This window comes from Zychaea mexicana (genome assembly GCF_025766255.1).
Source record: "Zychaea mexicana strain RSA 1403 chromosome Unknown BDB00scaffold_158, whole genome shotgun sequence".
In the NCBI taxonomy this organism is placed as follows: domain Eukaryota; kingdom Fungi; phylum Mucoromycota; class Mucoromycetes; order Mucorales; family Lichtheimiaceae; genus Zychaea; species Zychaea mexicana.
The window spans coordinates 40,431-56,318 of record NW_026516821.1 but is presented as its reverse complement, the minus strand read 5'-3'; the positions used below and the strand labels follow the sequence as shown (position 1 = coordinate 56,318).

Below are 15,888 nucleotides of genomic sequence, written 5' to 3'. Positions count from 1 at the left end.
ATGCTACTACTGGATAAATTATCATATCTGCCTATATCACACATGTAAATTAGGGGCTGCAACAACACTCTCGACGCTTTTGTCTTCTTAACAACTATCTAGTTAAGATTTCGAGGCGATCTTTGAAGTACAGAAAGGCAACTGGGGAAAGCTTACGAACGAAAAGGGGAGAAAATCAGTTTGACAAAGATGCAATGAATCGCTGGTCGGCTATATAGGTTGATCTGATTAAAATCTGATAAGGTGCATTGAATATACTATCTTCTTGCAAAGTCAAAGCTTGCGTAAATTAAGATATGTTTTATCGTAGCCATTACTGTATATTAGGCACAACAAATACAAACACAATTAGACATAGACTAACACCAGCATGCTTCCATGTATGATTAAAGAACAAGCTTGTCAAACAATGCGCTACTGTGATTTGTGCAACCACGCTACGAAGATAAAACGAGTGGAAGGAACCCCATTCGTATATACATAGGATATTGCATGTCGTGGAATAACAACGACTCAGCATGTCACTATCGACATAGAAAAAAGAGAGAGAGATACTGCGTTATAAAACGGGGGAGTTGTCTTTTTGCGCCTTTTGTGAATGCATCATATGAAAAGTATATGGTGTTACTCTATATTTTTCACGTGTTTGGAAGATCCCATCAAAAGAACCAAAAAAAAAAATATCATGACGCTACTTTTCTTATTTGCTCTTTTTCTTATTTGCTTGCTAGAAAGGGCACACTCTCAAAAATAGGAGGCTGATTGTAAAACAATTGTTGCCTCAATGGCGTTGCCTCACCATTATAATAACGATCGATCGAGGATCTACTTTTGCGATCCGCTTCCACGATGGGGCGTGATCTCACCCCCTCCCCCTCCCCCTCCACCGCCGTCGTCGTGTCAAAAAAGCTCAGAACAACAACGCTTAAATTCACGCTCAACCAAGAGCGGCAAGAGCACGAGCCATGAAATCCCAATTCTCAAAAGTACTTACACTATGTAAGTAGCAGTGCCATAGCAGTTGTTGTACGATTTCCATATTGCCATAGCAGTAGAGAACGAGACAGCATCATGTATGTCATCACCTTCTATATAGAAACATGTAATAATAACCGGATCTTAACTGTTATTATATAGTCAAGTTTCGTATGCACCATCAACATTCTTTTTAACTTGGCTGGCAATTATGACTTCGTTGCATACGCTATTCTCACTCTCATCCTCCTCTCGCTCCCACACATACCCTCCCATCTTTGTGCTCTTTCATATGCTTTTCCAGCTGTCGCATTTGGTGGCACATCTGTTGGGTATACTTTCGCTCGAGCGCTTCTGCGTTGTCTATGGCACGTCCCTCTTTTGGACAGGGTGGCTTATGGGTACATTCGTATTCAAGAGCGAGCGTTTACCACTTGACCCCGCGGTAATCGCGTTCTGCCTACTCATGCTTGAGCGACGAAACGCTTGGGGGTATGTAAGAGAGAAGAAAATGCGAATATTTTATTAGAAAAAAAGGTTGCTATCTACTATAGAGAAACTGATGTTTTTGTGTATAGGCTGATACAATGGGAGTTTGCTAGTCAACTCGAAGATACATCACAGAACCAGGCAGTGGCGTTTGGCAGTAGCGTCAAATTAATTGCCTATAGAATATGGTCCGTATTTGGCGTTGGAATCACTTGGGCACTCATCTATCTTCCTCTGGCGAGCCATGATGGTTATGCTTTGACTCACTTGTTACATCCGATGAATGTTATTCGCTGGTACTTTGCTACTGTCCTTGGAGGGTTTGGCATGATATGCTACTGGAGCTTTTGGACCTTTCAGTATCGTGGCGTTGTATGGCAACGCGAATTACGGAAGGGCATTGCTGTATGGTATAGTGATGGCGTTGCACGGGCAGCAGATATCATATAACTTGAAGAGTCTATTGTAGTTTAGATAAAGAATACTCTTCTGCTCTTCTCACCGAACTCCTGTATTTTCTTTTCTTTCCCATTCGTTTTCCTTCGTCCTCTTTGTTATACATTTTTTCGTCTTTCGTTTACAAACTTTGTTTTCCAAGAATGCTTCATTATTTGTTGTGTAAATATATATATCATATATATATTATAATAAGCTTTCGCATGTATATTCATAACTTTATACTACTACTGTATATACTTTCAAAATTCTAATACTGTGAGTAGTGTACACATTGTTACCCATGATTCATCAAAATTACCGTGAAGATGCAGTATATATGTATGCTCAAAGCTATCAAGCACAATTCAAATATGCTGCATGCATACTGCTGGACCATGTCAGAACGTCATCATTAAATTATTGGAGGAAGAAGATAAACATTGCTGCCCTAAATATTTACTGCAGAGTTGCGATAGAATTAAGTTAGTCCTGTATTGAGGTTAGATGTTAGCACATTTGTACTATAAACGTCTTGCTATATGCGATGGTAGTAGAGTAGTACATAGAGATAGTAAAAGTAGAAGTAGCAGACAAAAGAAGAGAGAAATGAGTGGTTGCTCCTTAATATCTCAAAGAGAAAGCTGAATCTCACGACGCGATACACAGTAGTACTACTTCACCCATGGTAGTACAACTTGTATCAAGAATACAATGCTGATCGTCAGGAGTATCTTAGAGGGAGATACGTACGTAAAAGATAGAAAGCAAAGGGGTTGTTTAAGGGATGCGGCGGCCAATGCGTGAAAGGGTTGCTATAATAGTCACTCCCAAGCCGCAACCTAAATGGTTAGTACAGTAGTTTTTTTGATGGTTAGTACAGTAGTTTTTTTGTATAGTGCTTTGTGGTAGTGTTAGTATACGTAGTACCCTGTTTTAAGAACATGGTATAAATTTTTTTGTTGTTATTTGTTGTTGTGTTTTTTTTTTTTGGCGCTATCGTCATTGACGCAAGAACGGAAATGTAACCTAAATAGGCGATTTTTCGTACTATTACAGTATGCCTTCTTTTCAGGGATGGTTGATGTTATAGGTAGTCTAGACATGATGAATGACCGTTAGTGGATGTTAATATTTTTTGGCATTTCAATGTCCCTCCCCTTTATATTAGTGTATTGATCTACAGCTAATACTGCTACGTATAACATAGTAAGTGTATCAGAAACAGTCGCTTACCAAGCTCTACATTCGGTGCACAGTTGGGAATCAGTGGAATATTGTACCTCATCATGTGAGCATACGGCGATATAGAATATCCCTCTTTCTTTCTGCAGCAACACAAATTACTAATTTAGGCAATATGCATGCCTTGTAAGTATGTATGCATCTGGTGGTGAGGTGGGGGGTGATCATGAAGGAGAGCTTCGATAGAATAGGAATAAGTTAGTAGCAATGGTGTGTTTCTCCACACACCCTCCCCCCCTCTTTTTTTTTTTGTTTTGTTCCTTCAGCGTTGTACAACAATCTTTTTCTCGAAGCGTCGTACGAGATATACAATGTTGCTCTTGTAAGTCATGATAAAGTTTCATTCATACACGACGCCAATGGCTGGTCTGTGATGCTGTGTCGACGTCATGCTCGATTTTACTATTGTGAAAAACGGGTTGTCTGTCAAGAGCAAAGACATGGGCGCCATTACTATACTTTCTTCTCTGATCTTCCAGGCAATTAATCACTACTCTTTAGCACTTTACGGAAACGTCTTTTATTGATGACAGAGAGTAATGCAGATATGCCAGCCATCTCCTCCAATTTCTTTTCTAGAATGGGGTCTCTTTGTCCAACTCGGAAGAAAAAGTGTGTTGTAGCTGTTGTCACACAGATTGACGACGACACTAATAATCTGTAGCCTATGAATGCGTCATTTCCTTACTACAATTGTTGTCCAAATGGGCTTGGCAGCATTGATTGATATAGCATGTCCATAGCGGGTTGATTCCGACGATCACAGAATAATGCATAATGAAAGCCACGAGTCGGCGATTATGATGTTGGTGAGCAGGCAGTCTTCTTGCTTGTTGATTGACAAAGCTTGGGGAAAAGGAAAGTTCTATGCGCCAATGTTTTGCTCAGCGTCCCCTTTGCTTGCACAAGGGAGAGGACCGCAAGGATGGTGGTATATCAGAGCAGTGGTGTGCTATGTGCTGTGTGTAATATGTAAGAGACGATGTGTTCAGTTCATTCATGCGCGTCGGATGTGCTGAGTTTTTCAAGTCACAAACACGCACGCAGAAGAGGGTGTGTGTGGTGTGAGGGCTCTTTTCGATCTACTGCTTGCTGCTTCTTTTCCCTGTTGTTGACTCCCTAACTGAAAACAACCTGCCTTCTTCTTCTTTTCAACTTTTTTTCAAACCTTTATACCCCCCCCCTCTCTCTCTCTCTTCTTCATTCGCTCTGCTTTGAAAGAAAAGAAGTACGATCGATCATACTTGCTTTTCCAACGTAGCAACAGTAGCGAAAACAATAACAGCAACGCCGTCAATCACATATCGACTTTTCTTTTCTTGTGAAACGGGCAGAGTACACTATTACTTACCTGGGAAACAAAAAAAGCAACACAACAGCCTTCCTTTTTCCCTCCAACCTACAAACTTTCTTGAACGAACACCCGTGCAACAGCGGCAGCAGCATCGACAATGCTCAAGCAGATACCGACGCCTTCGCCCGACGATTTGCGAACAGCATTGGGACCTGATTACGCAAGTGATTTCGATCAAGACAAGGTGACATGTTGGCTTCAAGAAAAAGGGTGGGGCCATATCGCCAGCACGTTCCAAGGTGAACTCCGAATTTTCTTTTTTTTTATTACTACTGCGAGTTGTCACTCTTGATAGAAATATTGAGAGAGAGAGAGAGAGAGAGAATATGTGTGTGCGTGTATGTGAGGAAGGGAAAGTGACACTGACAAGCAAGCCATGAATGCTTGTTCTTCTTCCCAGATCACGATATCCACGGCGAGGAATTTTTCAACATTACGCTGGCCAAGCTGGTGGAGATTTTACCACGCCAGGTCACCACCTATGCCGAGCGACGGAGACTTCTAAATGATATCAGAGCGCTCGGGACGCCTGCAGTCTTGGATGGCCAGCTGTCTCCACTTGCAGCCCCAGCTAATGTACGAACCAAACAAATGGAAAACACACATACACACACACACACACACCATCCGATTACTCTTCCGGAACGTTTTTATTCAAGTGCGCTGTCTAACTCACAATTTCTTTGTTGTTTTTTGCGCGATAGATCTCCATCAACACAAACGTCCATCCATCGTACGGCAATCGTAGCCCCAGCATCCCTTCTGCAGGCACGCCAACCTCATCGGGTCAGCTGGCCAGCAGCAACTCGCCTACGACGCCCTTGAGTGCTTCGCGCTGCGACTGTCATTCGAGCAGTGCACACGCCCACCTGATGGACCATGCAAAAGAAGGCAGCGGCATCAGTTTTATTTCCCGTCACAACTCGCCCTCTCCCTCGCCTTCTTCTTCAGAGTTTCCTTCTTCCACAACCACTACAAACAATAACAGCAGCACTACACCCGTCCATTCACGTGCAAGTCGCCAATCTCCCACCCGCTATTCTCCCAAGGTAGCCTTTTCAAAGTTTCGAAACACGTTCCTGTACAGTAGCAGCGGCTCTACACAACAACATCATCATCATCATCACAGTCATCATAACCACCACCATCATCATCATCATCAGCAGCAGCAGCAGCAGCCTCAAAACCAGATACCCTCCCAAATACCATCTTCATCATCTACAACAACACAATCATTCAGTTTATCACCGTCATTGACACCTTCTTCTTGTACCACCAGCACCACTCCTATTACTACGCCTACAACTGGCACTACCTCTAATAATCACACCTGTGCTACTACTCCATCACCACCTCCAGGACAACAGCCATTGATCAGTCCACGCACATCGTCCATGAACTACGACGCCGCTGCATTTGATGCTGAAACAGAAGAACGCATGAAGCAACATCATCATCATCATCATCATCATCATTACACGTCCAAATTCTCGTCTACGCCTGATAAACTGTCCAAGATATGGGCAGCTTATTCAAACTGGCGATCGCCCACATCACATCGAACCTCCAAGGGGCATCAGCAGCAACAGCATGCTAGTGCAACAACAGCGACGTCAAGTACATCACCAACGTCGTCCTCATCCTCATCAGGGGTAACAACCACAACACCATTACCATCGGATAACGGTGCTACTACTACTACTAGTACTAAAGCACCACCCAATAAAAGCGCGCTAGGGCTAGCAACGCATAAACGGGTTAGTGTGTGTGTGTGTGTGTGTGATATGCATGATGCAAAAAGAAAACATTGCGTGTGTGTGTGTGTGTGTGTGTGTAAACAATAACACGACACACATCCAAACGTTTTGTTTTAAAACTAACGCAACAACAAAAATTAAACCTTCTCCTTTTCTAGTTTACAGAACAAAGAATCCAAGTGACGAGTGACAAAGAAACCTGGTACAGCGTTGTTGTCACCGACATTCGTGATCCCGAGTGTCTCAAGGACAGGATTCTAAAGAGATTGGATGTCCAAGGCAACCGAGACGAGTTTTACTATTTCCATGAGAACGGACCGGATCCAGGCAAGTATAAATTACAATGTGTCTGTTTGAGAGAGAGAGTGAGAGAGAGAGAAAATTCAGGTTTGACCTGCATGTAAGCAAGCAAAGAAGCAGCACCAGCAGCAGCAAAAAGAAAGAAAGAAAGAAAAAAGTAGAATCATTATTAACCCTATATGCAGAAACGCCATTGGCCTCGCAGGACATCATGTACCTTTGCTCTATTGCTGATCATTCCGCCAATCAACATATCCTCGTTTGTTTTGCACCCAACTATCAGCACCCGTCCACAGCAGGGCTTGTTCGTCAGCAACAACAACAGCAGCAGCAGCAGCCACCGTACACAGAAAACCGGTACTTGCGTGCGATCGATACTCACCAATACTACGATCACCAGCAACAACAACCCCCTTCAGCTGCTTTTTATGGCAATTCAGCTTATTCCCTCTCGACCCCAGAGCTCGGTCATTCTCCTTCAGATACCCCTTCATCACCCCATCTCAATACCACTCACAAGTAAGTCCAATCAGACTGCATATATCATCACCTTGGACATCTAGTCATTCATTCTCCCTACTTTCTTTGTAGATCACACAGTCCAGTCAGCGCTGGCGATGGCGGCTTGCAAGAGTCCAGCCCATTCATATTTCCCAGCAAAGTGTGTCGACACAGTAGCCGTGAAATATTACGCGCGTCCCCCTATGATGAACCTGTTGGTGTTCAGCTTTCCGATCCACCGACACCCTGCCAGCCCGAAGACATGTATGAGCATCCTACCCAACCCCATGCGTCAGAGAGCAGTGACATTAAATACCAACGACAACGTACCGGAAGCGTTCCGTATATTCATGAGCCCCACTTGACCGCAAACAGCACTGTCAATCATGACGATCCGAGGTGGACTCGACGTTCAGAGCCAACATTCGATCATCGAACCCGACGACCGATCCATCCAGGAGGAGAAGGCAGTAGTAGCGCCAGCAGTAGCAGTGGCAGCAGCAATGGTAGTGGCCTCTGGGCTGTTCCGCCCCGAACCAGTTGCCCAAATCTTGCAGAGACGCATCAAAGACACCAGCTGCAACAACAGCACAGACCAACTGCACAATTATGGGCAGTAGCGCCATCTACTGTACACCCACTGCAACGTAACGATGGAACCATGCACGATGGATCATCTGACGATGCTAGTACCAGAACCAGCAGCACCCCACCTGCATCTCCGCGCGAGTTCTGGGGCGAACGACCACCTGCCGAAGTCGTGTGTCAGAACATGGACAAGTACTTTGACAACCATGATCTAGACAAGGAGATTGTTGTCGGTGGACAGCTGCAGCAACCGGTACCCCTGCAGCAACAACGACCTCAACAGCAACAACCTATCAATCGACGACTGACGCACACAAAATCGATCCGTATTGTAGCCCGCGAGGCGAGCAAGAAATACAATCGGGCGCGCAAAGCCTCAGCCAAAGGAGGGTCGATCCTGCGGCGCAAAAGTACCAAGCTCTGGGGCCAACGGGTCGTGGAGGTCAAGCCCAAGGAGCAACTGCAACTCGTGCGCGAACAGGAATACAGCATGAACATGAGCCATAACGGCAGTACGACGCATGATGGACAATCCGTACAATGGATCAGGGGTAAACTGATCGGCAAAGGATCGTTTGGCCGCGTGTATTTGGCTTTCAATGTAGCCACGGGCGAAGTAATTGCTGTCAAGCAGGTCGAAATACCCAAAACCAAATCAGATCTGTTGGACAGCCATCAGCATGACATGGTCGATGCTTTGTATCAAGAAATCGCCATGCTACGTGACTTGGATCATGACAACATTGTCCAATACCTGGGATACGGTCGAGACGACAGCGAGGGTGTCGTCAACATCTTTTTGGAATATGTTTCGGGCGGTAGTATTTCCAGTCGATTGGCGTTGCATGGTGCTTTTGAAGAGCCCTTGGTGCGCCATTTCACGCGTCAAATCTGTATGGGTATCGAGTATCTGCACTCAAGGAGCATCCTTCATCGGGTAAACGACCTCGCTTTTTTTTTCGTAACTTTTTGGTTTTTTCCGAATACCTAGTGGATTATTAACCACCGTGATTCCCTTCTAAAAAAAAGGACATCAAAGCTGCCAATATTCTAGTAGAAGGGGATGGTGTATGCAAGATCTCTGACTTTGGTTTATCCAAGAAGAACGATTATGATGAAGTGTATGATCAAAACTCGCGCATGTCCTTACGAGGTAATTATCGTTCATTTGACTACACATCTCTATCCAGATCTTCATAGGGTGACGGTGGCACATTGATCTCATACATTCATTTCTCTCAAAACTGGATAGGTTCCGTTTATTGGATGGCACCTGAAGTAGTCAAGAACGAGCCGTATAGCGCCAAAGTTGATATTTGGAGCTTGGGCTGCACAGTGATTGAAATGTTTACTGGTCAACGACCTTGGCTAACACTTAACCAAATTGCGACTCTTTACAATGTACGTCATGGGTCGTTCATGTTTGCTCTGTGTGTGTGAGAGAAATCTGGGTAGAGACTAATCGAAGGCCTCGTTCTTTTGACTATAATAGCTTGGTTGCCAAAAGTCACCCGACGTTCCCGAAGACATGTCTGATGTTGGCAAAGATTTCCTAAGACAATGCTTTCAAATGTACGGATATATGTACCTCTCTTTCTCGATCTCTCTTTTGCAAGACTTTGTAATAATCTTTTATTTTCCTCTTAGTGATCCGAGCAAACGGCCCACGGCTGCTCAATTGCTATCACATCCTTTCTGCGTACCTGATCCAACCTTTGAGTTTACGGTAAGTAGTATATGATACACACTATGTCCTTTACTTATCAGCCATTCGGTTTTCTTTGTTATATGTAGGACTATGTCAACAAGGGCAAAGTCTAGAAAGACCTTCAACGCATTTGTATCAACCCCTCTTCCATTTAACCTTTACTAAACACAACCATCACATCAACAAACACAAACCCACTCACATATTTCGCTCAATACCAATATCTCTCTACCTCACCCAACTCCTTTCTTCTTCTAGCATGCACCCTCTTTCTTCTGTTTCTTCTTTCTTTCTTTTGCTCTCTAGTACGTAATTCAACTTGGTTTCCTTTGCTTTCCCCTCCTTCCACACCGCTTAATACATCCATCGTCTTTTTCTTTTTCTCTTCTTCATTCGCAAAAAACATAAAACAAAAAAGTAATTTTACATATTTGCAGCAACTTTTGAACCTTTTTTCCTACTGATATATGTATCCGTCCATCAGTTTATATGACGAAATTGTCGATTGGCTCGCTCTGTGTACAAGGCGCATCCCCAAATTTTGTTGCTTGTATACATAGCATTTTTGCCATTTGTTGTGGAGGAGGTGCATATAATGTAGCTGATATAAATACCGTTAATCCATTGAAGTATTGCTGTTATTTGATATGTAGAAGAAAATATGTAGTGGCACTTGTGATATCTTTTATTCTGCCATAAATTCGTGGGGATATTTTTGCTTTTTTCAAGTGTGTAAATGTATGTGATTTTGCTTGACCTTGGTACTTTTACATAGCCCTAGTATAATGTATAACGATTATAGTATTTTACAACTCATCCTTGACGTGCCGTTTCCCCTCCACACTTGGTTCCTGTTCCTTCTTCACGTCAGTGTCGGAAGTGGATGGTTCAAGCACCGCGATACGTTTCCGCAAAGCATCCACTTGCTCATCATATGCTTCCCATTCTGGTACTTGGCGTCGTGCGCGATCGAGCTTCGGCTCCTTGGTCAATGGGTTATTGCACTAAGTGACACAAAAAAGTAAGAATTATGAATTTTTGCTTGATCCAAAGTACCGCATCTTTGTATACATAGAATGTAAGATAACTTACCAGATCAATGGTTTTGGCAGATTTGAGGCTTTCGTCACTACACCATGTTTCGCACCAGAGCCAATCTTGTGGTAATGAGTAGATGGGCACAGCATGTATCATGTTGTTCGGAAGATCTTGGTCAAGGTTGGCAAGCGAGTTTGGATCTGCGCTTAGTTGTTGGTATTGGGCGCGTAATCGATCACCTGCAGCCATCTTGCGGAACTGAACCAAATCAATCACATAGAGCGCGCTACGCATAGTTTTTTTTTTTTGAGAAAACGGTATTAAGTAACGGCAAAAAAAAGGCCCCTCTCCCACCTATTCCTATTAGCTCCAAACGCACACTTTGTTTCTATGTGCTTACCTAATGTGGTAAGGCCTGCCACGTAAATGATCTTTCCAATAACCTTGATTCCAGAAGCGGAATCCATCCATTTCCGTTCTATCAGTACAGAAAGGAGTATAGCCATATGGAGCGCCATGCAAATCCAAATCAACAAGCTCCTGAAGATCCGTGCGTACGATTTGATCGGCGTCAACAAAGATAACCTTGTCGAGATCCAGTGGGAACAACACATCCAGGAACAAAATCTTGTAGCCCCAAATCGTACGTTGCTTTTCCTTTTGACCACGGAGCCATGATGGCCACTTGTATGTAATCATTTCATAATCAAAGTTGTACTCGCGAGCCATGTGTGGTACAAAGTCCTTATTAAAAAACACCAAAGAGCAGGGATATATTAGTTTTAGAGATCGATCAAGATAAAGTTAAAGAGTTATGTGGAATTACCTTGAATGATGGCGACAAAAAGTTCTCGATAAACCAGAATTTGACGGTGCTGTTGGTGTGTTCCATGACAGAGGCAATCATGATAGACATGAATCGTTCGTAAAGTTGTCCAGAGGCGACAGAGAAAATGTTGATATCTGCCTGCTTTGCCTTTGGTTGTATAGCACCACCGGCCGTGTTTGCATCATTTTCATTACCAAACAGCTTCTTTTTCATTGAAGACCATAAGCCCTGTTCTGAGGAGGCGTCACCTTTGTTGGATTCAGCCAACACATCTTCTGCTTCCATGCCTTGATTTTTGCGCACTTGAGGAAATACGGTAAGACCTTCGAATGACGTGAGGGCAAGTTGGCGTAGCACCATTTCGTCCTTGCCATCCGTCTCGGACGTTGCAGACTGCCATTTGCCTTCGGTGCCGATACTTTCAATGTGATACACCTCGCTCGACCGTCCTTCACGCAATCGTAGGTCCCAAACACCAGGCTGTGCTTTCAATTGGAAATAGCCGAGATTGGCCATCACAATCGTATCCGTCATGGCTGCTGTAGAAGGTGTGCCCAAAACAAACTGTAAGCCGCGCGGAGGCGATCGATTGGCAGCATCCACACAATGGCCCTCTATCAGGATACGCTCAAGCTCGTATATAGCGGAGACCTGAGGAGCATCGCTCAGTTGGATATTGTCTAAATCAACATTGGCGTCCTTGACTGTAACGTGCCATGCATTGATGGTATCGACGCCGAGCGTATACAGAGCATCTACGGGAAGATCGGCAAAGTAGGCCATGGGGGTTGCCAAGTCGCCTGTGGTCGAATCAAAGTGGAGCTCTCGGTCAAACACATAGCGATAGAACCGTTTCATTGGAATTTCGGTCAACTTGTATGTTGGACTAAAGTGGAGCTCGATATAGATGCCGTCTACTTCGGATAATGTTTCCAACAAGGCCGCCCATTTTTGCGCTGTTTCGCTAAGTGGATTTAGCACCACGCCGATTTGTGCAAAAGCTGTTGTTTCGTCGCCTATACTGATCTTGCTATGCTCTCCCTTGCGCACACGGTAAGGACGTTGACGGATCGTCGGTTTTCCGGCAGTAAAGATATCTTGTTGAACACTAGCCTTGTCTTCTTCCAAAAGTAATGCGATGCGGGTGAGCACATCAGGTAAAGGTTGGCTTGTTGTCGTTTCACTGGCCAGGAACGCTTCCTTGACGGGTTGAATACGGTTCTCAGTTTCGTAGCGGAGCAAACTGATAAAATCGTCCTTGGTAAACGTATCCTCCGATGCAAGTGGACCAACAATCTATGCAAATGATCATTAGTATCAAATATAAAGAAACGCAGTTTCAGGGCTTTTGGAGTCCAAAGACGACTCACCCGTCCATTCACGACAATTCCTGAGAAATTCTTTTCCAGCTCTGATCCTCCGAGTACACGCGCTTGGTTTTGAGCTGCATGATTTGCAGCTGACTCAACGATAGGTGATCCAGGGGCGAACATTTTAATTTGCTCAGGATTGCTAGATATAATCTGGTCTCTAGAAGAGATAGCCTTGTCAATAAGTTCCTTAATAGCGTCCTTGTTTCCAGAAGCCAGTTCTCGATAAAGGACGGTGGAAATTGTTGCATCTTTGGATGACTGGTCACTGTCACCATTGTGGATTAATGCCAAGCGCACATTCTCACGTTTTTCCTATATAGGAGTAGCCACAATGTCTGGTGTTAGATTATCCATACTTGTCTACTGTTGACAACAAACGAATCTCGTTAGATGGCTTTACCAAAAATAAAAGTGCCTCAGATGCCAGTTTCAACCCGGGCAAAGTGTCCAAATCGGCAACAATCCAGACATTGGTATCTACTTGTGTCGTGTCCGGCTCGGAAGATTCGGGGGCTAAGCATCAACAGTTAAATTTGTTGCTAGATCGATTTTTTTTCGTTTCTTTCTATCACGGCTACTGCGTCAACTTACCGGTGAGATAGATTATATCTGAGGTATCATGAGCGGCCGACAAGGCCATCATGCGCAAGGGATGACCCTCTGACACGGTGATATAAGGGTTACGTGACACAGACACATATGACTGGGACAAAAGATAATCGTAGACATTATCATCATCATCGATAGAACCAAAGTAGATGCCTCGTGCCACCAATTGAGTTTGCTCTTGAAGACCCATCATCAAGACGCGAGTCCATTGCTACATGCGTAAAATTTATGTGATTTTCTTTAGCTTCAAGCTTTGTAGCTAATAGGGGTAGTCGTCTCTTACCTTTTGTTCATCGAGCTCAAACAACTTGCCGTTCAAAAACATGACAGGCTCAGTTGATCCAATACCAAGGCGAGCAAGAAATGCTTCTACTTGTTGGATGTAGTCCTTTTTCTCTTCAAGCAAAGGAGCCAAAGAGCTACCATAGGCCTTTTCAACCATACTCAGAGTGGCACGGTCGGATTTGGATGTTTCTAAAATTCCTAGTAGCTATCAAAGTTACAAGAAGAGAGATATAAAAATTATTAAAACTTGTTCTACGAGTTTTGCTTTTTACATTAAGCCTTGCATCAGTTGACAATGTACGAACCTTTGTCAAGAACGCCAATCCTTCTTTCTTGCCTTTTGTCTGATACAAGTTATCAAGCACAACTGCAACGGCCGTTGCTAGAACAGTAATACATAATTTCAGCCGATCCATAACAATCTTGCTGGTGTGTGGTAATTATGCTCAATACCTGAATCTTTTTGATCAGTGACCATGGGAACAACGCCAAAACGGATAGGTGTGTTATGTTTGACCATTTCAACCACTTGTTCCGCAATTCGTTTCAAGCTATCGACAGTTGCAAGGTTCTCAACCATAACAACATTATAGACGTTGCGCTTAATTGCTCGTAGTTGACCTGGGTAGACGGGTTTCAACATCTACGTACAAGATAAGTTCTTCATCATTATCCGTCATGCGCAGTTCCAATAAAGACGCACTTACATCCATCAAATTGCTGGACCAATTTTTGTATCGTTTATCCTTTTCCAGATTGTTCCACCACAGCACCAAATCCGAACGCACGTCATAGATATCGGTAGGTTCACCACCTTGGCTATTCGCTTCCATTTTACTCAATGAAGAATGCGTCATGATATCAATGGCCTTGTGGGATCCGACACCCAGTGACTCAAATGACTGGATAAGCTTTTCTTCTCGCTGAAGCGCACGAATCAACCTGATTAAAAAGTCATCATCAGTAACGCGACATATCCCTCACGGGAGCTCTATAGCTTTGTTGACTTACGAAAATGGATCCACTTCGTTTTCATCTAGTACGACACCATTAAGCCACATGGCGTTGTCAACAGAAAACGAGCGTCGATTTTCAAGAACTTCTCGAACCAAATTTTCGTCAAGTGAAAGCTCGCTGATGCGACGGCCGTGCATTGGGAAATCCTGTGCTAGCTGTACCAAGGTCGATAATGGATTTTCGGACTTCGTGATAAACTGAGTAGCCTTGAGACCCAAATCTAAATATCTCTCCGTCTCATTTTAAGTATATCTCTAAAATATCTATGTATGTTGTTGTCGTTGTTGCTTATTATCATTACTACCTTGTATTTCTTGTTGTGTCAAGGGCTCAACCTTGGAAGGTGTAGCGTTATCGTCCTCAAACAACGTTTGACTGATCTTCTTTCCAAAACTGGCCAGTTTGCCTTTCACCGAGGCTTGCGTGGAGGACGCGTCATTGTTCCGGTCATCAATCACCAAATAATCCGTCTTTTTCAATGCCATTTCCACGCCATAACCTGTCAAGGCCAACTGATAATCACATTTCTTGCTGTCGGCAGCATTAGGCGGCGGCATGTAACGAACAATGTACGCGAAACCAGGCCGTTCTTGTACAGCTCGCGTCAACGCCTGATGAAACAGTTTAAAGGTATCGGATGAAAAATCCACTGTATACAGCACGACTGCATGGTCCATAGGCACTCCTTGTTGAAGCAGTACATGATCAAAGGGTAAAAGGTCCGGCTTGTAATAATGCGTGTTGTCAAATTTGAGGTTGTCGGGACTGCATACAATAGCTTGTTGTTCTTGTGATCCTCCTATATCGGCCCACACACCCTTTTGTTGGCATGGCAATGGTACGTCACTGACATGCACATTTTCACGATAGTATTGGTGGTAGGCCTCAATACGCGGTGCAGCAGCATGTATCGCGAGTGCCATTTTGGCTAAATCAGGTCGCGTCAGGTACGGTTCAATGATGGCGAGCGCGTCATTGTAAATTTGTTGAGCCGTGTTTTCGTCGGATGACTTTGAATCGGCTGCTGTTGCCTTAGCAGTAATTTTGTCAACGAAATCAAAAAAGAGTGTGTTGTTGCCGTTGGATGCTGTTTCTCTGGAAACAGTGCGAAGTCACGATTAGGATGTTGTTTGTTGCGTGGAACAACGTTATATACAGCAAAAAAAAAAAGAGGTACTTTACACTAGCTCTACGGCAAGATTAGGAGCACACCAAGGTGTGACCAACGTCAAGTCTACAGTTGTTGATGGCGCTGCCAACGCGTAATGCTGCAGACATGCTGTCAGCGTGGTGGCGAGTACTATTGCCTTGAGCCGCATTGCACAAGGAGAAGGACTTTATGGTGGACCAACACGCTCTTGCCACTTGTCAAAAGAAATGCAACG

At 44.0% G+C, this 15,888-nt stretch overlaps 3 protein-coding genes across 3 annotated transcripts; 2 read left to right on the top strand and 1 right to left on the bottom strand.

Annotated features, from left to right (window-relative positions):
- Positions 1-1,441: 1,441 nt before the first annotated feature.
- On the top strand, positions 1,442-1,914 carry BDB00DRAFT_775244 (uncharacterized protein; the record flags this gene model as incomplete). Its single annotated transcript, XM_053120212.1, has 2 exons — positions 1,442-1,467; positions 1,554-1,914. 2 exons carry the CDS (start codon positions 1,442-1,444, stop codon positions 1,912-1,914), a joined length of 387 nt encoding a protein of 128 aa, XP_052973247.1.
- A 2,248-nt stretch (positions 1,915-4,162) lies between these two features.
- On the top strand, positions 4,163-9,801 carry BDB00DRAFT_857051 (uncharacterized protein). Its single transcript, XM_053125802.1, has 11 exons — positions 4,163-4,737; positions 4,899-5,074; positions 5,203-6,255; positions 6,414-6,582; positions 6,741-7,074; positions 7,147-8,581; positions 8,674-8,797; positions 8,897-9,045; positions 9,137-9,216; positions 9,292-9,370; positions 9,439-9,801. The coding sequence occupies exons 1-11, from the start codon at positions 4,596-4,598 to the stop codon at positions 9,463-9,465; spliced, it is 3,768 nt and encodes a 1,255-aa protein (XP_052973246.1). The 5' UTR covers positions 4,163-4,595; the 3' UTR covers positions 9,466-9,801.
- A 357-nt stretch (positions 9,802-10,158) lies between these two features.
- Positions 10,159-15,822, bottom strand: BDB00DRAFT_879057 (UDP-glucose:glycoprotein glucosyltransferase-domain-containing protein; the record flags this gene model as incomplete). Its single annotated transcript, XM_053127821.1, has 14 exons — positions 10,159-10,356; positions 10,445-10,676; positions 10,791-11,134; positions 11,217-12,515; positions 12,590-12,904; positions 12,993-13,105; positions 13,184-13,412; positions 13,485-13,691; positions 13,792-13,868; positions 13,940-14,129; positions 14,194-14,428; positions 14,498-14,723; positions 14,808-15,598; positions 15,686-15,822. The coding sequence occupies 14 exons, from the start codon at positions 15,820-15,822 to the stop codon at positions 10,159-10,161; spliced, it is 4,593 nt and encodes a 1,530-aa protein (XP_052973245.1).
- Positions 15,823-15,888: the final 66 nt, after the last annotated feature.

Excerpts from the sequence above, each read along its gene's own strand:
- BDB00DRAFT_857051 (XM_053125802.1), top strand. The coding sequence starts at position 4,596 with ATGCTCAAGCAGATACCGACGCCTTCGCCCGACGATTTGCGAACAGCA. Across the intron at positions 8,798-8,896 it reads CTCGCGCATGTCCTTACGAG|GTTCCGTTTATTGGATGGCA; the intron begins GTAATTATCGTT and ends AAAACTGGATAG. Across the intron at positions 9,371-9,438 it reads ATCCAACCTTTGAGTTTACG|GACTATGTCAACAAGGGCAA; the intron begins GTAAGTAGTATA and ends TGTTATATGTAG.